This window comes from Cyprinodon tularosa, unplaced genomic scaffold, assembly GCF_016077235.1.
Source record: "Cyprinodon tularosa strain WSP-4 unplaced genomic scaffold, ASM1607723v1 ctg796, whole genome shotgun sequence".
NCBI classification, from domain to species: Eukaryota; Metazoa; Chordata; class Actinopteri; order Cyprinodontiformes; family Cyprinodontidae; genus Cyprinodon; species Cyprinodon tularosa.
The window spans coordinates 150,485-177,889 of NW_024039558.1; the positions used below are offsets into that span (position 1 = coordinate 150,485).

Genomic DNA, 27,405 nt, shown 5'->3' on the forward strand with positions numbered 1-27,405 from the left:
AAGTGACCACAGCTCGTTGTCTTCCTCCTCGAATAGTTCTTCCAACTTGCGTAACTTGCGTAACTTACGTAACTTGCGTAACTTACGTAAAAAACGTGACGTAAGTCGTGCTCCCCAGAGCCGACGCTCTAGGCTCTGTTGCTGCGGGAATCGAAAAAAGAATCGTTCAGCGAGCTGCCAAACGATGCCATGGAATCGGAAAATACGGAACCGGTTCTGAACAGGAACCGGTTTTCGATTCCCATCCCTAATCAGGAGGTTCTTCTGTAAGGAAACCTGTGAAGGAGGAAATATTCTGATTGAAACAACTGAGGACAGATTTCAGAACGGCAGATAGAGCATTAGATATGAAAAGGGCCTGACATCATTTCCTTATCTGCATGTGAGCATCACAGAGCTGAAAAAGTCAGATTCAGGATGGTACAAGTGTGGCTTAAATGAACACTGGAATGGATATTGGAAGGAGAATCAGTTTGTGGATTTTATTCTCTCTGTGACTGAAGGTGAGTTTTTCTGTTTTTAAACTTTTCACTCAGATTTTCAACAGATCTACTTTAAAGACCAACATGTTCAAACTGTGACTCATGAAGACAAACATGGATCATAAAATCAAGAAGAATGTAAATTTTGACCTCAGTTGTTCTGATTCTGTTTAACCCTCTGATGCACGAATTATGAAAGCCTTGATCAAGATTTTTTTCTCAAGGGTTTTTATTCTTCTTCGGACATGAAAAACAATATTTTACTTTTTTGTTTTTTTTTTCAAAAATAATGTTTCATGAAGTTACAGATATGTTCACTGGAGTGGACTATTCACACCTGAGAATTCCATATAAAATATTATGAATGTATAAAAAAAAAAAGATCTAGTAATCTGTTTTAAAAGTACAAACCATTGTTTCATTATATGCTTTGAAAAATATTTCAACATATTTTGTTTATTTTTTTACACTATATAGGCACAATGTTTAGAACTGAATAAGGAAACCAATGACACTCATAGCTGACTCAAGTGACTGAAATTCCTCAGGATCTTCTGCTGCCTTGAATGTCTTCTGAAGTGTACTTAGGAAGGGTCTTATTGTGGAGAGCCTATTTATTTTTGTTTGCTGGGCGGTAAGCAAAGTTATTCACAAAGTGGAGGTATCTTAGGATCTGGTCATATCTGTTTACAGACATGGCATTACCAATTATTCCAAGTCATAGTCCATCCTTACTTGCAGAGATGGGAAGTAACAAAGTACAAATACTTTGTTACTGTACTCAAGTATTTCTGATATTGTTACTTTACTTTACTACTTATTTTTATGGCGACTTTTTACTTCTACTCCTTACATTTTTACACAAATATCTGTACTTTCTACTCCTTACATTTAAAAAAAATTGGCTCGTTACTTTAGTTTTGAATCATTTCAATGGAGTTACCGTTATTATTTTTCACGTCATCAATACCAAATTCAATCTAATTGGATGGGAATCTACGTTGCATTTGACGCACCATTACAAGATGAATCGACAGATTCGGCGGTATTCATTGGCGGCAAATCATTGCAGCTTGGTGGCGGTGGCGTTAGCATAGTAGCATGGACGACGAGATGATTGAAAATGAACACAACGGAGATCTAGTCCTATTGGCAGACATCCATTTAAAATGTAGGCAACAGCATGAAAAAAGTGGTTTCTACTTTTACTTTTATACTTTAAGTAAATTTACAAGCCTGTACTTTGGTACTTTTACTTGAGTAAAGAAGTTTAATCAGTACTTCCACTTTTACCAGAGTATTTTTTAACACAAGTATCTGTACTTTTACTCAAGTACGGAAAGTGAGTACTTTTGCCATCTCTGCTTACTTGACAAGTACATTCCTGCCCTTCAATACCGAATGTACCACATAATGAAGTCGATCCCTAAAAATATCTGCATATCATATCCTGTCAGATTTCCTTTCCCTTTCTGGAGAGCATACCAGTCGATGTTTTGCACTATGTCATCAATGAGATGAGTTGGAAACAGATGTCTGAAATAATCCATAGGATCTCTTCTCTCCACATTAAATTTACACTCTCCTAGAAAAGGAGGCAAGTCTCTGTCAAAGTCATTGTTTTGGATTTTCCAGATATATTCATGGACTTCAGTATGGTCAGGTGCCCTGTGGCCATCATCTAGAGCAGGGAAGTCAAACTGGTTCCAGAAAGGGCCGTGTGGCTGCAGGTTTTCTTTCCAATCAAGCAATGGCCTACCAGACGCCAGTCATCTCATTAGGTCATCATGTTAAGACTGGACTCACTTGATGAGATGACTGGAGTCTGGTGTGCTATTGTTTGGTTGGAAAGAAAATCTGCAGCCACACGGCCCTTTCTGGAACCAGTTTGACACGCCTGATCAACAGTCTCCCGATCAGGCTGACCTTCCTCTGTGTCCTGGCCCTCATCACCCTCACTTTCCTTTTGGCTGCCTTATTCTTAACTGTGTTTGAAGTCTACGATATAAATATTTGGTATAGTCATTCCAAAAAAGGTGAAAAAGTAAAAAAAGAGTTTGAAGACGTTTCGCTTCCTATGCAGGAAGCTTTTTCAATTCAAAACAGTCCTACAAACTACAGCTAATCTGCAGAAAGAATGAACAAAATACACTAAAATGTTAATTTTAAATGAATCGCTTATATGTGTAACATTAAAACACTGAATTATAAGCCAAACCATTACAAGACACAGTAAAGCAATATATGACTTATGTAAAAAAAAAATACAATAATAATAATACATTTTATTTAGCAGCGCCTTTCTTGACACTCAAGGTGACTTTACAAATAATACAAAAGATAAATAAAAAGAGATGAAAATACAAAATACAGATACAGGAACATAAAAAAAAATCATGGATAGGGAAAAGAGCAGTATATTCACAGATAAGCGAGCTGGAACAGATGGGTTTTGAGTCTGGCTTTGAATAAGGGGAGAGAGTCAATACTGCGGAGGTCGGGAGGAAGTGAGTTCCAGAGCTGGGGAGCAGAGCGGCTGAAGGCTCTGCTCCCCATGGTGACAAGTCGAGCTGGGGGTACAGTGAGGTGGATGGAGGAGGAGGATCTAAGGGAGCGGGAGGAGGTGGCAATGTGAAGGAGGTCTGACAGATAGGGAGGAGCAAGGTTATGGATGGCTTTGAAAGTATAGAGAAGGATTTTAAATTGAATTCTGAGCAAATGGAGTTGGTGAAGAACAGGGGAAATATGATGGAAGGAGGCGGTTCTGGTGATGACACGAGCAGCAGAGTTCTGAAGAAGTTGAAGTTTATGGAGAGATTTATGAGGAAGGCCAAAAAGAAGAGAATTGCAATAATCAATACGGGAGGTGATGAGGCTGTGGATAAGGACAGAGGCAGTATGAGTGGTGAGGGAGGAACGGAGACGCTTAATGTTGCAAAGGTGGAAGTATGCAGACCTGGTAATTTTATTAATGTGAGACTGAAAGGAGAGGGAGGAGTCGAGGATGACACCCAGACTCTTGACCTGAGGGGAGGGGGAGACTAAGGAGTTGTCAATGGGTAGTGAGAAACTTTTGATTTTGGATAGGGTGGATTTAGTGGCAACGAGGGGGAGTTCTGTTTTATCACTGTAATGTAATGCCTGATGCATGAGGTCCACTTCATTGGACACATGGTTATTCATAATTTTCTGCATATTAAACAAAAAAATGTATATTTCAAACTGATAATATCCTTCTTTAGATGTTACGGTAAATCATTATATATATATATATATATATATATATATATATATATATATATATATATATATATATATATATATATATATATATATATATATATATATATATATATATATATATTTTTTTTTTTTTTTTTTTTTTTTTTTTTTACCTGTTGGGCTCTTCTACAGTAGAATATGCCAGTAGTGGCCGACAGGGGGTGCTGTTTGTTGGCCAACTTGGATTCAGATGAAATTTACTTGCAGTTACAATGACTGGCCAGTAAATAGACTTTAATGGAGTAGGGCAGAAACCATAGAATTAGAGATATTTACTCTTTAGTAGCTGTCCACTACAGTGACTGCTATGCACCAGAGGGTAAATCTCCACATCCTCAGATTCTTCAGAACCAAAATTGACTCTGGGACCTTATATCTTAGACAATGACTCACATCCTCTCCACGACACACTGGTCCAGCAGACGAGCTCCTTCAGTAGAAGACTCCTCCTACCCAGATGCACCACAGGAAATCATTCCTACCTGTGGCCATCAAGCTCTATAACGCCTCCCTCAAGTGATTCAGACACCCCACCCCCCTGTAATTGACATTTATGCACTATTTTTGCACGCCACGTATCACTTTACTTGGATTTTCACTTTACTTGATATATGCAAAAGAGCTATATGTGCATATATTTGATCTCTTTTTTATTTTTATTTTTAACTTCATTATCTTGTGTTGTTGGATGTGTGTATATATTTATAAAACTATAACTGGAGCGTGTAACAAAAGTAATTTCCCTCTGGGATTATTAAAGTATTTCTGATTCTGATTCTGATTAGATCAACTTTTCTCCCAGCAGCCTCCACAACAACAACAACAACACAGAGTCTGAGTTCCTCACCTTCTCCATCCTCCTCTGAAACCAGCAGAGTCTCTGAGAAACCAGCTGCAGCTTCAGGTACATTATCTGTTCATGTTTAGATGTTCAGGAGATGATTTGGGTCTGTTAAAGTCCAGCTTTGTTCATCAGTGAGGCTCAGAACTGTTCAAGTTAACAGGGTCAGAGAATTAAATGTTAAATTAATTTGTATCAGAGCAAATAAAAGCCAATAAAGCATGGAGCATCTGATCAGAGCAGAATGTTCTGAAGGTCTTTGACAGCAGAAGCTGTGTCCTCTGAGTTCAATAGGAGAGAAACCTTCTGTTTTTATCAGCAGCTGATGAAGGAGGAACATTAATGCACATGGCCTGTTTATGAGGAACAGAGCAGCTGATGGGATAAACTAAATCAACTCTTCTATAAACATCCCTGCAGGTCTGCTGCTCTATGTGGGTCTGATTCTTTCCATCCTGATCATCATGTTAGCAGCAGCTCTGCTCATCTTCTTCAAGAGGAAGAGCTTCAGACAACAGAAAGGTGAGTTATAACAAACTCTACATTATTTACAGAAAATGAACTGGAGAAACCTTTAATCACTCTGGTTCATTTTCCCCAAATTCAACTTTTATTAGATGTTACAGATATTCCTTAGAAATTGGAAAACCTGTAATAAAAGAATCAGATAGAAATTCCTCTGTTTTCCATCAGGTTGGTTTAGTTTGTTGATAGGAATGTCTGACCTTTGCTCCAGAAGAGCATCTGTGAGGTTAGACACTAATGTTGGACCAGAGCCTGGCTCTCAGACTCTCTTTATGCTGAATGAGAAGCAAACGGGTCTGTTGCCTCTTTTCTGATGACTGTCTACATTAAGGTCAGGGAAGTGTCTCATAAAGGGTCTGATGCGCTTTGGGACGAACTTCCTCTCCTCTTTTTTTTTTTTTTTTAGTTTGTACTATAGCAGATAGAGGAACTTGGCCTTATTTTCTCGAGTACATCTCATCTTTTTTACTAAATAAAGCTAGAGAGCATAGTTCTCTGCCTCCTCTGCTCCATCTCTGGATTCATCAGATACTTCAGAGATGTTCAGGTTGTGGAGAGTTTCACCAGCTGCTCCAGGAGCTGCACGCTGACAAGGAACGCCCTCCATCTCACCTCAGCCCAGTTAGATGACCTGCTGACCTGCATCCGTGTCCATATATCCTACCAGGACACCAGTGTCATATAGTCTCTCTCTGATTGGTTGTTGAGCAGCAAAGGTTCAGATTTTCCAGCTGGTAATCTGGATGATTAATGTTAACTATCACTCTTCATCAAATCTGACTTTCTTTGTTTAGAAACAGAAGGCCAAAAATATAATATCTGACACTAACAGTTTATAAATGTTGCTTTGAATCAAATAATAGTTTTTCTTCTTATTTTTCAGTTCCTCCAGTGAAAGCAGAATATGGTGACATGACAACGGTGAGTCTGAGTTGCTGTCAAAACATCTTTATCAGGATCATTTTAGCATAAAAGTATCAGTTTCTGAAACCTGCTGCCTGATACAACATAAACTCCTCCATCTGCAGGTCAACACAGTTTATGAGGAGATCAGAGAGCAGGACACAGGGAACAAACCACGTCCTGGGGAATTAGCTTCAGTTTATGTTTACGCCGACAACTTCATCCCAAAGAGAGATGAAAGCACAGATATATACAGCCTGGCCAGCGGTCCGCACAATGAAGTAAGTGAGACTCTTTCAGGACTAGTGATCAACTGATACAGATTATTTTAAGGCTGAGGCCGATAATCATCATCGTAACATCATTCCTCCTTTTACATTATCATAAAAACACAATAATAAATAACAATTTAAATAAAAATAAATGTTAATTTACAAATCCAGCTAAACATAAACAGGTTCTCGATGGAGGGAATGGCAATTCATGTCCTTCTGGTGATCTCAAGGCATTCCTGCTGAATTTAGTTCAGTTTATTTCTATAGCACCAATTAACAAAACATTTAATGGCACCTTAAAGAGACGGTTCAGATCTTATAGTCAAGACAGGTAAAAAGTTTCTATCTAAGGAAAACTGGCTGATTGCATCTAGTCATTGACTTGCAGGACTTGCTCCTCCTGGATGAGCTTGTGGAGATAGTAGATATTTGATTGTATTTTGACATTGACTCTGCAGCAATCCCTAACACAGGGCAAATTTGCAGTAACAGGGAGAGGAAAAACTTACTTTTAACAGGAAAAAGAGCTCCGAGCCAGTTTTCATGTCAAATGAAAACCTCACACCTGATTAGCAACTATTTCTTCAAAAATGTTAGATAAGAAAGGAAGGTTAGATATAGGTCTATAATTCAACACATAATTTGCATCAGGAGACGATTTCTTCAGTAAAAGTTTGAATACAGTAAACTTAAAAACCTGAGGTACATATCCCTGTAACAGGGATAGATTAATCACATCTGAAATGAAGGTGGAAAACACAGCGGATACATCCTTAAGTAACACGGTTGGAACTGGATCTAACACATAAGTTAGAGGCTTAGATGGAAATAATAGCTTTGCTAACTCTGAAAGTTCAAAGCAGTCTAAACCCCGTTTAGATTCAATGACTACCTCAGATGCTGCCTCACCTTCCAGAGATAAACCAATCATATTTATAGGGGTGCCAGTTACCTTATTTTTAATAAAATCACTATTTTTATAAAAAGAAAATCCCATAAAATCATTACTGCTAAGATCAGGCGGGATGGACGGTTCAACAGAGCTATGGCTCTGGGTAAGTTTGGCAACTGGATTAAAAACAATTATCTAGTATTATTCTTATTCTCTTTTGGTAATGAAGAGAAATATGCAGCTCATTAGCAAAGAGTTGTTTTATACAGCAGAAGACAGTTAGTCCAGATTTAGTACGATGTCTGAAGGCGTGTAGAGCGCCATTTTAATAAGCCAATGTCATGATGGGTATCTGAATTAAGCCCAAAATGCAGAACACACATGGAAACTGGGTAAAAGTTCAACAGAGTTTATTTGCACAAGCACAAGGAATGAACCACTGGAACTGATTCAGGGCTGGTTCACTAAAGTCTTGACTGGGAATGGAGACTGTTGGTTAGCAGGGTTCGTGGGAAGCTAAGCATCTAGCTTCAGGCTTAGCATGGCAGACCTTGATCTGAGCTTCCAGCTCATTGCAGAGAACAACAGGGAAAATCCACATAGGATTCTTCAGGGTGAGCTTCCAGCTCATTGCAGAGAACAACAGGGAATATCCACAAAGGATTCTTCAGGGTGATTCCACATAGGAACCTTCAGGTTGGCTCACCAGGGCAGATTAGCAGGTTAAGCTCTCCCAGAGCTTCAGACCAGAGACAGGTTTCCAGTGAGGCACAGACAAAGGAGAGATTAGAATCTGATCTCACACTAGAGACAACCAAGGTTCAATCTGTAACAGAGGCTTAGGAAGCTAACCAACTAAGATCAACACTGCGGCGTGGAAGCAAGGTCTGGCAGGAGCTTATAAAGGGGAGGTCTCCTGATGAGAGGATTAACAACAGGTGTGCAGGAAGACTCCAGCCCAAGGAGACCCACGGCGCACTCTGCTGGAGACAGAGGGTAATCTCCAGATCCCAGCAGTAACTCCAGTCCAAATGGAAAGAAACAAAGAACAAAAGAGGATCCTCGGCGCCCTCTGGTGGGCAAGCCTGAGGATCCTAACAGCCAACACACATACTGCCTGATACTGAGGGGAAAAAAACATGTTTTCTGATGTTTTCTGATGTATTTAATCCATATGATCACAAACATCATTTGATACTATTTATAATATTTGCTGGAAATCTAATTGACTCCAAACGTTCAGCAAATAATTAGGAAATCACTTATTATAACAATTAGAGAATATAAATGTACAAATTAAAAGTTTTCTTCTTGTTTTCTTCCAGGTTGAAGGTGATGAAGTAAATTACTCTGAGGTTCATTTATCCCATCCTGCTTCACCCAACAGCTGTGGTCGTGAAATTGACATCTACTCTGAACCTCGGAAAGCTACGACCTCTGCCATCAACAATGATTCACCTCCTCTTTATTCCACTGTTACTTTAAAGCAGTAGCTTTGCTGTTTTTGATCCATAGAGACATTTTTACATATAATCAACACATCTGTTGCTTTCTGGTGTTTTGTTTCCAACCCAGAAGAGAGAAACCTTCATTACGATGCAGCCTCTCCCTGTGTAGGTGTCATTCATTTCATGACACCAGCTGAAAGCTGCTGCACCGTGGTATCACCCACTCACTGGTGTAACTTTGTGAAGGACTGGTGTGGACATGTCCCCACCAACTTTGGGCATGGAGGGGACAGTCCTCACCAAGAATGTCTGCATTTTTCCCCCTTTCTGTTTATGTCCTTAGTAACAGAGGTTAGGTGCAGCTGTCTGTGTTCAGAGCGTTTTCAGTCCGTGTTTTTTCGTCGCTCTCCCACTGCTCTTGAGTCCAACCTCTCTTTGAAATATCATGGGATCTGTCGCTTTGGGACATAATATTATTTGGGGTCACTATTCACTGCGTACAGAGTCGCTACGAGGAGGAGGAGAGACACAGCAGCACTCTCTGAATATTAACCAGCAGCTACTTGATATATGTTTCAGTAAAAGTTAGGAGCAGGTTGTTTAAAATAATTAGAGATGCCGCCTAAAAATCAGTTTGTTACACATAAGGAGCTTTTTCAGCTAAAAATGGCAACAGATTAAACAAGTTAGTATTATAAAGAAGCTTGAGAAAACAGTTTGTTCTTCTTTACTAGTTAAAAACATCTAGGCTTGTCAGAGGACCATGACTCCCAGTTACAGGTTAAAATTAACATGTTTTCTTATCATACAGACAGATTCGGACTGCAGAGGTTCTACATGTCTTGAAATTTAGTTTCTGGCATCATTATATTAGTAAATAGGCTAATCTTTTTTTTTTTTTTACAGAGAGAAGCAGGGAGAGCTGCAGATTGAAGTTGAAACAGATTTACTGGGATATTCAACATGCAATAAAATATATCTCCATGTTTACCAGAAAGTTTACAAGAAAAATCATATGCTATGCTATATTTAAAATGCAGCATATCCATATTTTTCTGGATGGAATTTAAATTGTACTTCTAGGGATTTATATTGATATATATCGATATATATATCGATTTAAGGATTGGAATCGGCTCTTATTAATTATTAATAACTTTTTCGATGCATTGATGTTTTTTGGCCCTAAATTTGTAATGCACTAAAAGGCATCTCTCTAACTACCTATAAATATAAATATCAGTATATTATGGTTCTCTTGGGTTCTCAAAAATTGGAAAGCATTCAATAAATAGATGTTTGAGCACATTTTTGGAAAATTAGCCTAATGAAAGTGTAACAGTAGGTCCATGATCCTCCAACCGAGTGTCCCCACCAACTTTCATCACAAAGTTACTCCCTTGCACCCACTGATTAAAGTCTGAGATCCCTCACAGCCAAATTCCCCCGTGGATAGCACTGGGTTGACGGTAGGCAGTAGTAAAACATGTGACCCATGGAGGCCTTAATCAGTACTCGAGCTGAGGGGAGATGGCATCCCCCTTCTTAAATGACCATCCCCCCATACCATCTCCTGTGATATTTAATCACTGAATGTGTAAATTTCTATTATATATTAACAGTAATGGCAATAATATTGCCCTTTCAACATTTGGCGGGCTATGAGTAGCACACAGCCTGCGCTGATCTGAACGGCATCACGGCCAAACGGCAAAGACACGCCATTTGAGGGAAGTGAAAATAAGGAGGGGAGGGAATCTTCTGCAGGTTCCAGGTTCTAAGTTTAACATCTAAAGTATCAGAAATGATCTAGAATGGTGTTGATAGCAAAATGGGGAACTGGCATCTACTGAGCAGAGAATTTATTCATCTCACACTGACTGAAGCACATCGACTGAAACGTGTCTCCATACAAGTAAAATCCTATTAATTCTAATTTATCTGTCAACCAAAACTATAAATTTTAAGGCATCCATGTATAAGAAATATGAAAACATTAAAAATATGTTTAAAATGTCCCTTTTTGTTCATATTTCAATCCATTGTCTCATCAATAAGCGTGAGTTTAGGGCGACGCACGCTCCCGCGACAGGAGAGGTCATTCTGGGCTCAACAGATGAAACCCGGAGGAGAGAATCGAAGCAGGGGAGGATTTAGGAAATTTGGGGCCCTAGAGTAAAATTATTATATTTTATATATATTATTATATTATATACAAATTTATATTTCATTTTCAGGCTAATTATAATGTATTTGAATTTGTTAGCAGTTTTTCAGATTTTGAAAATTATTTCTGCTGTTTCAATTTAATTGATTGAATTTGCATGAAAAAAAAATTACTTGACTTGAAAGGATTCAGATATTCATTTGCAACGTTTTATGAGGTTTTGTTCCCAATCTCTGCTGCTCAGTAGCGCAGTGTGTAGCACTGCTGCCTTGCAGCAAGAAAGTTCTGGGTTCAATTCCCGGCCCGGGGTCTTTCTGCATGGATTTTGCATGTTCTCCCTGCGTGGGTTCTCTACAGGTACTCTGGCTTCCTCCCATAGTCCAAAAACATGACTATTAGGTTAATTGGCTTCTCTAGATTCTCCTTAAGTGTGAGTGTTAATGGTTGTTTGTCCTGTTTATCTCTGTGTTGCCCTGTGATGGACTGGCGACCTGTCCAGGGTGGACCATGCAACTCTCGCCCGTTGACAGATAGGCACCAGCACCCCTTGCGAATTGGGATAAGTGTGTCAGATAATGGATGGATGTTGCAAATCTTAATAGATTCATTGCCAGAAGATTTTCCAAAGTAAAATCAAAGTGTCCTACTATGAAGCTGATCCCGGTGGGAAATGAGTCCATCCATTTTCTGTCACGCTTAATTCCAGCTGGGGTCACAATCTCCAGCTGTCTACGGGTGAGAGGTGGGGTCCACACTGGACAGGTCACCAGTCCATCACAGGGCAACACAGAGATAACCAACCATTCACAATCACACACACACGGAGAGTTTAGAGAAGACAATTAACCTAACAGTCATTTTTTTGGACTGTGGGAGTACCTGGAGAGAACCCACGATAACACGCAAGCTCAGTGCAGAAGGAGCCCCGGCCAGGAATCAAACCCGGAAACTTCTTGCTGCACAGCAGCAGTTCTACCCACTGCTCCCCTGAGCAGCCCAAACACACAAACATTGTTATTGGAAATGCAAGAACCTGCTTCATATTCTACCTGTGACTGGCTGGAGGTGAGCAGGCCTTTAGTAAAATGAAGATAATAAAAAACTCCCTGGGCTCTAGGATGTCCCAGGAAAGGTTCAATAATCTGGCAATGCTGTCTATAGAGCACCAGCTGGCCAAGAAATGAGACTTTAAAGACACCATAAATGACTTTGCCACTAAAACAGTTTGGCATTTGGAGACCAAGTCTAAATACATTTATGAAGTGAAGTCATCTATGACTTGTTTGGAGGACAAAAAATATATATTTATGTAAACAGCAGATTATTGAATACAATAAAAGGTAAAAGAGAATGAAGTATGCAGTTAAGTTGACTTTTTGTCAACTTAACAAAAAGTTAAGCAAAGGGGCCCAAGCAAAGCTGTCAGCTGGCCTGGTTGATGGTCCAGGGTCATTCTGTTACTCAAGTTAAGACAAACATGGTTTAAACCCAAAGACAGAGAAACACAAAAAATCCACCGCAGAATAAAAAAGAATGCTTCCTGTCAGATCAGTATGGTTGATTATTATGATAAAGAGGAAACAATGAGAACAGATCCTGCATCCAACATTTGTTACTGGAGACTATTTGATACACAAATTCTACAGAGGGTCAACCTGGCAGACATAAAGACTGACATGCATTTTTCTGGGGTTGTTCTATTTAGCAAAAATATTATATTCCACAATATTGCTCATATTGCTGTATATTATTGCAGTTTGCATTTTATTGTTAGAACTGACACCAACCTGTGTTGCAGTCTGGTGTTAGGAAGCGGTCTGCAGCCCGACTTCCTGTAACACCTCCCCTGATGTGGGTAAAAAAAAAACTAAACAAAGAATGGCCATATTAAGAGCTCAGACAGCAGATTTAATTGGTTAGATGTTCATAACTTTGTGATCTAATTACAATAAATAACTTGAGATGGTGTTAATATTGCTTTTCTGCTGCTGCTAAGCAATGCAAAGGTTTGAAGAAGCTCCAATGTTTTTTTTATTGCAGATAGAATGAAGATATTGCTTTCAGATAAGGGTATGAAACTAAACGCCTGTGCATGTAAATATTAGATGGTCTGACTGATGAAATCATTACCAACTCTAAAAACACTAGAGCTGTTTTCAGTCAGTGGACAAACTGTCGAATGATGGACTCCCACTGCTGAACAGGCTTGAATTTTATTGAAACAATTGGACCAAGCTCAGTATTGAGATGATTCATTTGACCAACATTGAGTTTTAACAATACTTAAAATATAGGAAAGCAGGTATTATCAGGGTCTCTACGGTCAAAACAATAAACAAAATGTCCATTCTGGCAAAATATTAAAATCACTGTCAACTACCAGAAAAAAAGATTGAAATCGATCTTTATTCAAAAATATAGATTAATGGCCTTTATGAGATTATGAGTTATTACATCTGGACCCATACAACCATCCATCCTGATTAATAATTAAGAGTCCTCCAGTGATGAAGTAACCAGCCGCAGGTGTGTGAGGAGGCCAACGAGAACCAGGCGCCACCTGGTGGTGGAGGGAAGACAAACAAAAGCACAACCAACCCAAACTGGATTCCTAACAATAAGGGGCAACCCTCCTCCTGCAATTGGCCCATCTCTGGTTTTGCTCAGAGGTCCTTCCCAGAGCCACCAAGGCCCGGTTCCAGAAGGCCCGGCAACGGCTGATGTGGTGCTGAACGGAGGGTACGATGATGGCTGCATCTTCGTCCGGAAAAAGGAGTAGCTGGTGCCCAATAGACGCCTCGAAAGGGGATAGTCCAGTTGCAGAGGAGAAGCTTGAGTTGTGGGCGTATTCTACCCACAGAAGAAATTGACTCCACTCAGAGGGATCTGTAGTAGTGAGACATCTGTGGCTGGCTTCCAACTCTTGATTCATACGCTCCACCTGGACATTGGATTAGGGTGGTAACTGGAAGTGAGAGAGACCTTGCCCCCAAGAGCGGAACAAAAACTTCTCCATACCTGGGAGATCAACTGTGGGCGGCGGTCAGACACAATGTCCTGTGGGATTCCATGGAGACAAAAAATTGCTTGACCAGAAGCTGGGCTGTTTGCAGAGCTGAAGGGACTTTTCTCAGAGGAACAAGATGGCAGGCCTTGGAGAAATGGTCAATGATGGTTAGGATGGTGGTCATACCTTTAGAAGTGGTGTGTCCAGTGAGGAAGTCGATAGCAATGTGTGACCAGGGTCGCTTGGGAATGGACAGGGTTGAAGCAGGGCTGATGAGAGGGCTTGTTACGAGCGCAGGTGGAGCAGGTTAAGACAAACTCCTTAACATCCTTCAGTAAGGAGGGCCACCAAAAACATTGACTGATGTGGGCCACGGTTCAGCTGATTCCTGGATGGGCAGAAAACTTCGAGGTGTGAAGCCAGTTAATCACACGTGCACGAATGGAGGGAGGAACATAAATCCTGTTGAGAGGTCCGGTACCGGGGTCGGGTTCAGACTGTATGGGTCTGCTTAACGAGATCCTCAATCTCCCAGGTTACTGTGGCAACTGAGCAGCTAGGAGGCAGGATGGGAGCAGCTGACTCTTCAGATTCGTCCGGGGAAAACTACCGTGAAATGGCATCCGGTTTAATGTTCCGATAGCCAGGGCGGAAGAAAATAGAGAGGTTAAATCGGGAGAAAAAAAGTGACCAGCAGGATTGGCAGGGTTGAGTCTCTTGGCTGATTGGATATATGAGAGGTTCTTGTGATCTGTCCAAAACGGAACTGGATGTGCAGCTCCCTGTAGCCAGTGTCTCCATTCCTCCAGAGCCAACTTTATGGCTAAAAGCTCACGATAACCAACATCGTAATTTATTTCAGCATGAGAGAGAGTCTGCGAGAGAAAAAGGCACAGGGATGTAACTTGTCATGCGTACCGGAAACTTGGGAGAGAATGGCTCCAACTCCAGAATCTGAGGCATCAACCTCCGCCACAAACTGTCTGGAGAGATCTGGCTGGATGAGAACAGCAGTATTAGCAAAGAGTCTTTTTAAATGGGCAAAGGCTGCCTCCGCCTCTGGGGACCAAACAAAAGGAAACTTGGGAAAGTAAGGGCAGTCAGAGGAAGAGCAGTTTGGCTGTAGTTGCAAATAAACCTGTGGTAAAAATTTGCAAAACCCAGAAAATGTTGGAGCTGCTTTCGGGTCTCAGGTGTGGGCCAGTCCAGAACGGCCTTACTTTTCTCCTCAGTGGGTCTTACCTGTCCGCCCTCAGGGATGAATCCAAGGAAGGAAACTGAAGGTTTGTGGAACTCACATTTCTCAGCCTTGACAAAAAGTTTGTTCTCAAGCAGATGCTGTAGAACTTGGCGGACATGGATCTTGTGCTCTGAAAGGTTTTTGACAGAAATTAGGATATCATCAATGTAAATAAAGACAAAAATATTCAAAAAGTCCCTCAGAACGTCGTTGACCAGGGCCTGGAAACAAGCAGGAACGTTAGTTAAAGGCATCACCAGATACTTAAAGTGACCAATGGGAGTTTTGAATGCGGTTTCCATTAGTCTCCCTCCCTTATTCAGAGCAGGTGGTGTGCGTTTCTGAGGTCCAGTTTAGTGAAGACTGTGGCTCCTTGAACGGGTTCAAAGGCTGATGACAACAGGGGCAATGGGTATTTATTTTTAACAGTTATTAGATTCAAACCTCTGTAGTCTATACAGGGCCGAAGTGAGCCATCCTTCTTCCCCACGAAGAAGAAACCTGCTCCAAGAGGTGAAGATGAGGGGTGGATGATGCCAGTAGCCAGGGACTCCTTAATATATTTTTCCATAGCCTCCCTTTCTGGCTTGGAAATTTTGAAAAGACGACTGCCGGGCAAGGGGGCTCTAGGAAGCAGATAAATTGCATAGTCATATGGTCTGTGGGGAGGCAGAGAACAGGCTTTAGATCTGCTAAATACCTGGGAGAAGTCATGGTAGTCGGCAGGAATGGAAGAAAGTTCAATGGCATCTGTCTCACTTACATCTGGTGGTTTTACACCTGGGGGAACAGCAGACCTGAGACAGTGTGAGTGACAATAAACAGACCAAGACTCGACATGCCTGCTTGTCCAATTGAGGGTGGAATTATGAGAATGGAGCCAATCAAATCCCAAGGATAAAGCAGACTTGGCTGTAGGGAAAACAAAGAAAGAAATGTTTTCAATATGGTTCCCAGAAACAGTTAGTTGCATGGGAATAGTCTGGTGGGATATCTGAGGCAGGTCTCTGCCATCTAAGGCAAAAACACAAAGGGGGTTCTGTAAAGGGATAAGATATATCCCCATCTGTTGAGCAAAGGAAGTGTCAATAAGATTCTGTTTACAACCAGAATCACTTAGAGCCGATAATGAGACAGATGTCACATTTAACAATAGGAATGCTAGAAGGAGTAGACGAAGTGAGGAGGGAGATATCTACGGGTCAGCCAATAGCTCCCTCTCTGCTGGTGGACCTTGGCTTTTCCCAAAAGAGGACATGAGGCTAAAAAGTGTCCTACTTCTCCACAGTATAGACAAAGCTTTGCCCGCATATGGTGCTGCTTTTGCTCAGGACTTAAGCGAATGCTGCCAATCTGCATAGGTTCAGGTGGGGAAGGGTTGGTTGGATGCTCAGTGGAGGAACTGTTAGTTATCTGAGGCTTTGAAGGGGCTGTTTTACAACCTTTTTTCTTAGAGCGGGCTTGAATCCGGTTATCCAAGCGGACTGAGAGATTGATTAGTTCTTCAAGAGTTTCAGGTTCATTAAGGGTGGCTAGTTCCTCCTTAATAGAGTCTTTTAGTGCGTTGGAGAAAACGCCCTTAAGGGCTGTTTTTTTCCCAGCCTGAAGCAGCAGCCATAATGCGGAGATCAATGATGAAATCAGAAACTGAGCTGTGTCCTTGTTTTAATCTCAGAAGCTCACGAGAGATTAGAGTCTTGTCAGAATCTTGGTTAAAAGTTAGTTTGAATTCCTTGATAAACTGATCATAAGTGCAGCCATAATTAGAGGATGAGGAAAATCTTACCTCGGCCCAATCCAAAGCTCAGTCAGTAAGATGAGAGATAAAGAGATCTTTGTAGAATCAGGGTGAAACTTACTCGGTGCATGGTTGAACTGAACTAGGCATTGCATGAGGAATCCACGGAACTTCTTGGGCTCTCCATCAAGCCTGAGAGGATTAGCCAGCTGGCACACAGAATGGGGGGTAGCAAAAACGGCTTGGTTAGCTTGCTTAGGGGCTAGCTCACTGGCTGGGCCTGAAGCCTGGAGAGAAAAACGGACAGCCTCAGTTAGGTCGGTTACTCTGTGATTCAATTCAGTCTGCTGATTGACCACATCAACCAGGGTGTTGTCTTGTCTGGACAAAGCAGCTTGCTGCTGGTTAATGGCTCTCTGAATGGCTTCTGCGGGGTCAATGTTTTGGACAGAGTGTTCTGTCATGATTTTATCTAAAGCTCTGACCCGCATGCAGAAGACCAAACAGAGAGACCAGGGAAAAGTTTAACAGGTTTTATTGAGAGTAGGTTCAGAGGAGTCCAGTGCTGCTCTGAACACTGTCGAACCGGGAATGAAAAGTGAAGGGGAAGATTCTGCGGTTAGTTTAGACTCAGTGGGAAATTTGTGTCTTCGATTTGAAGAAGGGAATTAAGGCAACAGGACTCACGTTTCCAGAAAAATGTGTTTCTTGTTGAATCCAGTCGGTGTGGGTTGTTCCAGTGAATGACTTGCTCGTTGGAGGGCGGACAGGGTTTACCCAGCCTGCGGTATTTCCTTGAGGAACAGAGGAGCTGACTGCCACTTGGTTTTCCTGCGGTACTTGAACGGTTTCTTGTGGAGATGAAAACCATGCTCAGGGAGACCCAAAACAATCCTTGGGGAAAGGTCAGCAGATCCAAACCACTAGCTTGAATCCTCAGCTCAGCTTGATACTCAGAGAATCCTTCCAGGGGTGAGAAGTTCCAAAACATCCAGTTTGCACGATGACTTCCTGCCGAGAGGCGAAGACAAAAACAGCAAGGTTAAAACTCAGGTAGACAAAAACTCAGTTTGACTCAGCAAACTCATCTTGGCTAGAGTACCCAAAACTGGCAAACACTCTGGAGTCGAGGTAGAGGCAGTCAGCAGCTTAAGAGTGCTCCGGTAATGAGGCAACCATCCGCAGGTGTGTGAGGAGGCCGACGAGAACCAGACGCCGCCTGGTGGTGGAGGGAAGACAAACAAAAGCACAACCCACATAAACTGGATTCCTAACAATATGTGGCTAATCATCCTCTGTCAAGCATATTTATTTTATCCAGCTCACTTTAATTTCCACCAAAAGCAACCTAAAATATATCCAAAGCAAATATTTAATTGCATACTGTTTGTTTTTCGATTAAGACCCAGATGAAAAGGTACATTGATTTTTGAATATTTCTCTCTCACATTTCTTTTTAAATTTATTTTAACATTTCAAAATTTTAGTTAACATATTTGTCATTGTCTCATGGTGTGGATTATCATTTCCTCTTTTCACCCGTCTAATTAGCCCAGTGGCTCATTACGTTCATTTTGTCCACCTGGTTCCTACTGCTATTTATGCTGCCTGTTATCTTACCATCAGTGCCAGATTATTCGAGCTGTTAGGTGAGAGTAACTCTGCCTGATCTCAGCTTGGATTCTCAGAATCAGAATCAGAATCAGAAATACTTTAATAATCCCAGAGGGAAATTACTTTTTTTACACGCTCCAGTTACAGTTTTATATAATATATACACACATCCAACTATACAGTATAATAAAGATAAAAAAAAAGAATAAGAATCAAAATAAAAAGAGATAAAATATATACACATAGCTCTTCTGTATATATATCTGTACGTATATCTATGCATATGTAAAAACTAAATCCAAAAAAAGTGAAAATCCAAGTAAAGTGATAAATCCAAGTAAAGTGATAAATCCAAGTAAAGTGATACGTGGCGTGCAAAAATAGTGCATAAATGTCAATTACGGGTGGGGGATTCTGAATCACTTGAGGGTGGCGTTATAGTGACTGATGACCACAGGTAGGTGTTGGGATCCTTAGGCTTGCCCACCAGAGGGCGCCAAGGATCCTCTTCTGTTTTATGTTGTTTTCTGTTAGGACTGGGGTTACTGTTGGGATCTGGAGAGTTACCATCTGTCTCCAGCAGAGAGCGCTGTGGGTCTCCTGGGCTGGAGCCTCCAGCACACCTGAAGCTCATCAGCCAATCAGGAGACCTTCCTTCATAAGCAGCAGTCAGACCTTCCTTCGACGCCGCAGTGTTGACCAAGTTTGGTAAGCAAACCCTAGCCTCTGTTTATCTAGTGGATTTCAGTAGACTCTTGAGAGCAACTGAATTCTAACCTGCCTCTATCTTCTCTACTTACAGAAAGCCTGACCAAGGTCTGAAGCTCTGGATGAGCTTTACCTGGAAACCTGCCTGCCTGCCCAAGGAAGCCAAACCAGAAGGTCTCAGTCTGGATTCCTCCTTCTGCTCTCAGGGGAGAGCTAGGAAGCTAACCTGAAGATTTCAGTCTGGATTCCTCCCTCAGCTCTCAGGGAAGAGCTAGGAACAAAACCCACGGCTAAGACTCACTAGCCAGAAGCTAGACGCTGCTGCTGCTGAGCTCTCTGCAACTCCCACAATCTCTGGACCCAACCGGTTCCCCATTCCAAGGATCTGTCTGAACCTCTTCAAGGTACTTTCATAATTCACTCTCTCGTCAAACCATCTAACTGCCTGGCTAACTAAACTCACATCTCTCCAGAAATAAGTGAAACCAGTCCCGGACCTGCACCAGAACCAGTCCTGAGTTACTCTGTACATTTCCTTAATAAAATTTGTTAACTTTTACTCTGTCTCCTGTTGGTGTTCTGCATATGGGTTTAGCTCATTAAACCGATCATGACAGTAGGAATGATTTCCTGTGGCGCTCTGTGGTGCATCTGGGTAGGAGGAGTCTTCTACTAAAGGAGCTCGTCTGCTGGACCAGTGTGTCGTGGATGTGAGTCATTGTCTATGATGGACTGAAACCTGGACAGCATCCTCCTCTCTGCCACGGTGGTCAGGGTGTCCAGCTCCTCCCCCACAACATCACCGGCCCTCCTGATCAGTTTGTTCAGTCTGTTGTTGTCAGCGACCCTCAGCCCAGTGCCCCAGCATGTGACAGCAAAGAAGAGCATGCTAGCAACAACAGACTCATAAAACATGCTCAGCATCGTCCCACCGATGTTAAAGGACTTCAGCCTCCTCAGGAAGAATAGTCAGCTTTGGCCCTTTTTGTAGACCGCCTCGGTGTTTCTAGTCCAGTCCAACTTATTGTTAAAGTACACTCCCAGGTACTTATACTCCTCCACAGTGTCAACAGGAACCCTCTGGATGGAAACGGGGGTCACAGGTGATTTTGTCCTCCTCAGATCCACTATGAGCTCCTTAGTCTTTGTCACGTTGAGCTGCAGGTGGTTCAGCTCACTCCAAGTGACAAAGTTGCCCACCACAGTCCTGTATTCACTCTCCTCACCCTTTTCAATACAGCCAACAATTGAATGGTTTAAATTAGCTTGTTTTGTTTCATTTATTTCAGCACAGCCTCAAATATGAACAATTATTAAAATTTTTCACATCAGACCTTAACTCAAACAGAAACATTAAGTCAAAAGAGGAAATGTTAAAATTTATTTCTATAATCATCAAACATCTAAAGCAGATCTTTTTTCTAACTCAGAATATGAAGAATTTTTTATTTTGTTTCTTTTTCTTTTACAACGGCCAAAAATAACTTGGATTATTATAAACCAAAATAATAAATCCTGTAACTGACTGAGTTGTGATGATGATTATAAAGTTAGTTTACATGATTTCAATGATTTATTTTTGTCTCAGAAACATTGGATCCTAACAGCAGGATTAGTTTCTCTCTTTGACGTCTCTCTGTGTTCAAGCAGCAGCAGCTTCATTCTGCACTGAGCCCAGTTTCATCCTCTGATGACGACATCAGTGTCTCCATGAAGGAACCAACTGTCAATATCATCAATATAGAGGTATATACACTATATTGCCAAAAGTATTTGCTCACCTGCCTTGACTCACATATGAGCTTAAGTGACATCCCGTTCCTAATCCATAGGGTTCAATATGACGTCGGTCCACCCTTTGCAGCTAGAACAGCTTCAACTCTTCTGGGAAGGCTGTCCACAAGGTTTAGGAGTGTGTTTATGGGAATTTTTGACCATTCTTCCAGAAGCGCATTTGTGAGGTCGCACACTGATGTTGGACGAGAAGGCCTGGCTCTCAGTCTCCGCTCTAATTCATCCCAAAGGTGTTCTATCGGGTTGAGGTCAGGACTCTGTGCAGGCCAGTCAAGTTCATCCACACCAGACTCTGTCATCCATGTCTTTATGGACCTTGCTTTGTGCACTGGTGCACAGTCATGTTGGAAGAGGAAGGGGCCAGCTCCAAACTGTTCCCACAAAGTTGGGAGCATGGAATTGTCCAAAATGTCTTGGTATGCTGAAGCATTCAGAGTTCCTTTCACTGGAACTAAGGGGCCAAGCCCAGCTCCTGAAAAACAACCCCACACCATAATCCCCCCTCCACCAAACTTTACACTTGGCACAATGCAGTCAGACAAGTACCGTTCTCCTGGCAACCGCCAAACCCAGACCCGTCCATCAGATTGCCAGATGGAGAAGCGCGATTCGTCACTCCAGAGAACGCGTCTCCACTGCTCTAGAGTCCAGTGGCGGCGTGCTTTACACCACCGCATCCGACGCTTTGCATTGCACTTGGTGATGTATGGCTTGGATGCAGCTGCTCGACCATGGAAACCCATTCCATGAAGCTCTCTGCGCACTGTTCTTGAGCTAATCTGAAGTTTGGAGGTCTGTAGTGATTGACTCTGCAGAAAGTTGGCGACCTCTTCGCACTATGCGCGTCAGCATCCGCTGACCCCGCTCCGTCAGTTTACGTGGCCTACCACTTCGTGGCTGAGTTGCTGTCGTTCCCAAACACTTCCATTTTCTTATAATACAGCTGACAGTTGACTGTGGAATATTTAGGAGCGAGGAAATTTCACGACTGGATTTGTTGCACAGGTGGCATCCTATCACAGTTCCACGCTGGAATTCACTGAGCTCCTGAGAGCGACCCATTCTTTCACAAATGTTTGTAAAAACAGTCTGCATGCCTAGGTGCTTGAATTTATACACCTGTGGCCATGGAAGTGATTGGAACACCTGATTCCAATAATTTGGATGGGTGAGCAAATACTTTTGGCAATATAGTGTATATCAACTAATGAGACATCAAATCAAACACATCAAGGAGACTGACCTCTAGTGGTCAGAGGAGGAACTCCATCCTTCAGAGAAGTTCCTGGTTTATCAGTGAAAGAGGAAGAGAAGCAGAGTTAGAAACCATCAGCAGCTCAGGATGAAGGTCTGTTCTACTTTGATCTGCATCCTCTTCCTCAGTGAGTAAATTTTTTTATTTCTATCAGTTTATTTTCTCTCAGTCCTTCATCTTTTCAAATCCTCACAGTTGATCAGAAATTTTTTTCTTGCTTCTTGATCAGTTTTAATCTGAACTCTGATATTTCCTCAAATTTTTCATTCTGTTGATCTTTGTGATGAGATACGCTGAAGTTTGAAAGCTCAGGATTTAAACTCTGATGATTTTAATGCAAGAACAGAAAAGAAATATATAAACTTACATTAAATATAGAGGAACTAAACTGTCAGTTAGGGTTAGCTCTGCAGCTCAGAGTGTTTATTGTTCAGCTCAGACTATTTATAGAAACAGACGAAACTTCTTATTTTCATCATATTTAGACCAGTTGAGTAGAAACATGAGAGCAGAAGTAACCCAACAAGAGCTGAGACACTAAAACCACCCTAATAGAAACAAAGCAGATAAATGTTTTATTTCTCCAAAGCTTCACTTTATAAACGTCCTCAGAGGAGATTTTATCAGCTGTCAAAGAAACCAGAAGGTTGTTGATCCAAACAGTTATTTAGAGAATTTAGCTGAACTGGTTTGAGACTCTGGGTTCAATGTGAATTTATTCTAATGCATCCAGGTTCATTTATAACTAGATTTCAACTATATTATATTAAACATTGACAGTAACTACTGACTGTTTATCTCCTCAGCAGCTCTGCAGGATGGAGAAACTGTGGAAACCTACAGAGGAAAGGAAGGAGGAAGCATCACAGTTAGATGTGAATTTAAGAACTCTGGAAGCAGGAGGTTCCTCTGTAAGGAAACCTGTAAAGGAGGAAATATTCTGATTAATACGACTGAAGACATGTTTACAAAAAACAGATACAGCATTAGATATGAAGAGAGAGGGAAGCTACAATATGATTATCTGCATGTGAGCATCACAAAGCTGAAAAAGTCAGATTCAGGACGGTACTGGTGTCTCTCCGATACATGGAGGGGAACTCAATATGATGATTTTATTCTCTCTGTGACTGAAGGTGAGTTTTTCTGTTTTTAAACTTTTCACTCAGATTTTCAACAGATCTACTTTAAAGACCAACATGTTCAAACTGTGACTCATGAAGACAAACATGGATCATAAAATCAAGAAGAATGTAAAATTTGACCTCAGTTGTTCTTATTCTGTTTAATCTCCACATCCTCAGATTCTTCAGAACCAAAATGGACTCTGGGACCTTTTATTAGATCAACTTTTCTCCCAGCAGCCTCCACAACAACAACAACAACACAGAGTCTGAGTTCCTCACCTTCTCCATCCTCCTCTGAAACCAGCAGAGTCTCTGAGAAACCAGCTGCAGCTTCAGGTACATTATCTGTTCATGTTTAGATGTTCAGGAGATGATTTGGGTCTGTTAAAGTCCAGCTTTGTTCATCAGTGAGGCTCAGACCTGTTCAAGTTAACAGGGTCAGAGAGTCTAATGTTGAGTTAATTTGTATCAGAGCGAATAAAAGCCAATAAAGCATGGAGCATCTGATCAGAGCAGAATGTTCTGAAGGTCTTTGACAGCAGAAGCTGTGTCCTCTGAGTTCAATAGGAGAGAAACCTTCTGTTTTTATCAGCAGCTGATGAAGGAGGAACATTAATGCACATGGCCTGTTTATGAGGAACAGAGCAGCTGATGGGATAAACTAAATCAACTCTTCTATAAACATCCCTGCAGGTCTGCTGCTTTATGTGCTTCTGTCTCTGGTCGCCAAGATCATCTTATTTTCAACACCTTTGGTGATTTTCTGCAGGAAGAGGAGGCTCACTGAAAGCAAAGGTGAGGAAAAACAAAACACTAAACAGCTTTTTTTTTCTCCTCACTTTAAAAACAGCATCGATACCAAAGCTCTTCTTAGCCATGAAGGCTTCTTCCATGTTTTCTGCAGTGTTGGTCAGCCTTCTCTACATGTCAGAGGTCTCCAGGGTCATGAAAGTAACCGTCAATAAACAAAGAATCTGAAGATTAGTGTCATGGGAAAAAAAGTATTCAGCTATTTACTCCAGTTAAATAAACAGAGATGGATGGATTTCACTCAGTCAACATTTTATTGTATCTTTGCAAAGAGAGAACAGTTCATCATACCCTCCTTGTTGCACGGTAATCAGCCCTGTTCTCATCATGCCAGCGTTTGACTCACTAACTTAAACTAGTTATAGTCTAAACAAATCACTGACACTTTGGTTAAACAGTAACATGTTATGAATAAACCTTGAGAAAGAATCGGGCTTCTTATAGGAAGAAGTATTCCTGGTATGCAAAGCACCTCTCACGCAGACATTTTGTGGCCTTGCAGGTGAAACAGACTGAGTGAAAACATTTTTCAGTGGATAAATAGCATAAATCAATATAGGATATAAGAGAAATCTTAATTTTCAAGCCACATTAGTTTAATAATAATCAGTTATTTCTGCAGATTATTTCTGTTTGTTGCTTCAGATCAAAATCTGCTCTGAGCATAAATCAGCAATTCAATTCAATTCAGTTTATTTATATAGCGCCAAATTCACAACACATGTCATCTCAAGGCACTTTACAGTTCAACCAGATCATACAGTCAAATTGATACAAAGTTTTCTATCTAAGGAAAACCAGCTGATTGCATCAACTCATTGACTCAAATAAAATCCCTCACACTAAGCATGCTTGTAGCGACAGTGGAGAGGAAAAACTCCCTTTGAACAGGAAGAAACCTCCAGCAGAACCAGGCTCAGTGTGAGCGGCCATCTGCCGAGGCCGACTGGGGTTCAAGGAGACACAAGCAGAGAAACAAAAAACAGCTGTAAAAGGCGGCCCCGTCCAGGAAACACACAGCCAGGCAGACGAGCTCCGAGCCAGCTCCCATGTCAGAGGATGAAGAGAGCACATCCAGCCAGTCACGGTCGAGAAACAGGACCACACTGGAAAACAGGCCGATCTCCAGCATCTATAAACAAGGGTGTTGATGGAAGCAGCACAGCTTATGTTTCTTTCCAGGATGGAGTCACAGCCAAACAGGAACAGACGAGCAGATCAGCCTGATACTGAACACGTGTTCTAGGATTTTGTTTCTAGTTCCTGGAATATCTCCTAATCTCTTGAAATCAGCAGTTTCAGCTCTGATCTGAATGTTTTTCAGGTCCTGCTGTGGAAACAGAGTTCAGTGAAATCTCTCAGGTGAATCTGAATCTTTATCAAACACCTGAGTTTCATCAGTGTTTATAAAACTGTCTCAGTTATTCAAATCTTCCTCCTCCTCCTCCTCCTCCTCCTCTTCTTGCAGACCAACCCATAGAGGGGGGAGATCAAAGGAGGACAAACAGAACAAACCATCTGCTAAGGAAACATCTTCACTTTAGACCTGAACTAAACTCTGAAACAATCAGAGCTCAAAGTACAAATGAGGAACATTGTTTGAAGTAAAAAAAAAAAGAAAAAGTAACATAATTCATACAGGACAGTTTTACTTTGGTTACAAAAGAGTTAATTTGTAATATTGTTTTTCTCAGTTTGGCTAAAATTTATTGACTGATAGAAGAAATCTTTTCTAATTGTTTCTGAAAAATGACATTAAACAGACGTCCACTGAGGACTCCACTGAGGAGGACAGAGAGGTTAGAGGAGTTCCAGGTAAACTGCTGTTTATCAGATGATGGGGGGAATACCTGCTTAGAAGTGGAACTGATCAGCAGGGGGGGAAACTTGAGGGTCCAGAGGCTAGTAGGCAGGCAGAGGGCTGAGGGCTAGCAGAGATTGAACTGAGTGCAGGCAGGCGGAGAACTGAGAGCTTGGCAGAGGCAAACTGAGTGCAGGCAGGCAGATTCCAGGTTGAGGTCTCTCTCTTCAGTGTTTCAGGTTTCCAGACAAGTCAGGTTCTGAGAGACAGGGAGAAAACAGGGTCAGACAGGTTCACAAGAATCAGGCAAGATCTGGTAGACTGGCTCTGAGTGTCAGTCTCCGCCTCCTTAAGTAGGAGCCTCCTGATGAGCAGATTGAAGACAGGTGTTGCAGTCAGCTCATGCCCCCAGGAGATCTAGTACGCCCTCTGGTGGAGAAGATGGACACAGCCTCCAGATCCCAACAGTACTCCCCCTCAAGGGCGGATTCCAGACGTCCCAAGAAAAGTCCAAGAAAAACAAAAGAAAACAACCCACCCAGGGTGGGCGGAGGGGGAACCAGGCAAGGAGGGCAAGAAAACACAAAAACTGAATCCACTACAAAAAACAACCCACCCAGGGTGGGCGGAGGGGGAACCAGGCAAGGAGGGCAAGAAAACACAAAAACTGAATCCACAACAAAAAACAACCCACCCAGGGTGGGCGGAGGGGGAACCAGGCAAGGAGGGCAAGAAAACACAAAAACTGAGTCCACAACAAAAACAACCCACCCACGGTGGGCGAGGGCAAAAAAAATCTCTGGAGGCAGACAAGGAAGAGTCTCTTGAGGCCGGCCGTGGGGCCGGAGGCGAGGCAGAATCTAAGGAGGCCGGCCGCGGGGCCGGAGGCGAAGCAGACACTCTGCAGGCCGGCCACGGGGCCGGAGACGAGGCAGACGTTCTGGAGGCCGGCCATGGATCAGGCGCAAAGGAGGGTCTTTGGAGGACGACGTCTCCGTTGCTGCAGGAACCTCGGAGGGGGATGACGTCTCTGTTGCTGCAGGAACCTCGGAGGGGGACAACATCTCCGTTGCTGCAGGAACCTCGGAAGAGGACGACGTCTCCGTTGCTGCAGCTCAGCAACAGTCTCAGAGGGGGCCGCCCACTGCGGCTCAGGAACAGACTCAGAGGTGACCGCCGACTGCGGTTCAGGAACAGGCTCAGAAGGGGCCGCCGACTGTGGCTCAGGAACTGGAACAGAGGGAACAGCTGACTGCGGTTCAGGCACAGGCTCAGAAGGGGCCGCCGACTGCGGCTTAGGAACAGGAACAGAAGGGGCCGCCGACTGCGGCTCAGGAACAGGCTCGAAGGAGGCCGCCAACTGCGGCTCAGGAACAGGCTCGGAGGAGGCCGCCGACTGCGACTCCGGAACAGGCTCAGAGGGGACCGCCGACTGCGACTCCGGAACAGGCTCAGAGGGGACCGCCGACTGCGGCTCCGGAACAGGCTCGGAGGGG

The 27,405-nt window shown here is 42.3% G+C and overlaps 1 protein-coding gene across 1 annotated transcript; it reads left to right on the forward strand.

Moving 5' to 3' along the window:
• The first annotated feature begins 22,200 nt into the window (after positions 1–22,200).
• Positions 22,201–25,869, forward strand: LOC119773987 (fas apoptotic inhibitory molecule 3-like). The gene is made up of 6 exons (XM_038271238.1): positions 22,201–22,298; positions 22,978–23,307; positions 23,476–23,634; positions 23,992–24,093; positions 25,433–25,470; positions 25,577–25,869. Exons 1-6 carry the CDS (start codon positions 22,259–22,261, stop codon positions 25,586–25,588), a joined length of 681 nt encoding a protein of 226 aa, XP_038127166.1. The 5' UTR covers positions 22,201–22,258; the 3' UTR covers positions 25,589–25,869.
• Positions 25,870–27,405: the final 1,536 nt, after the last annotated feature.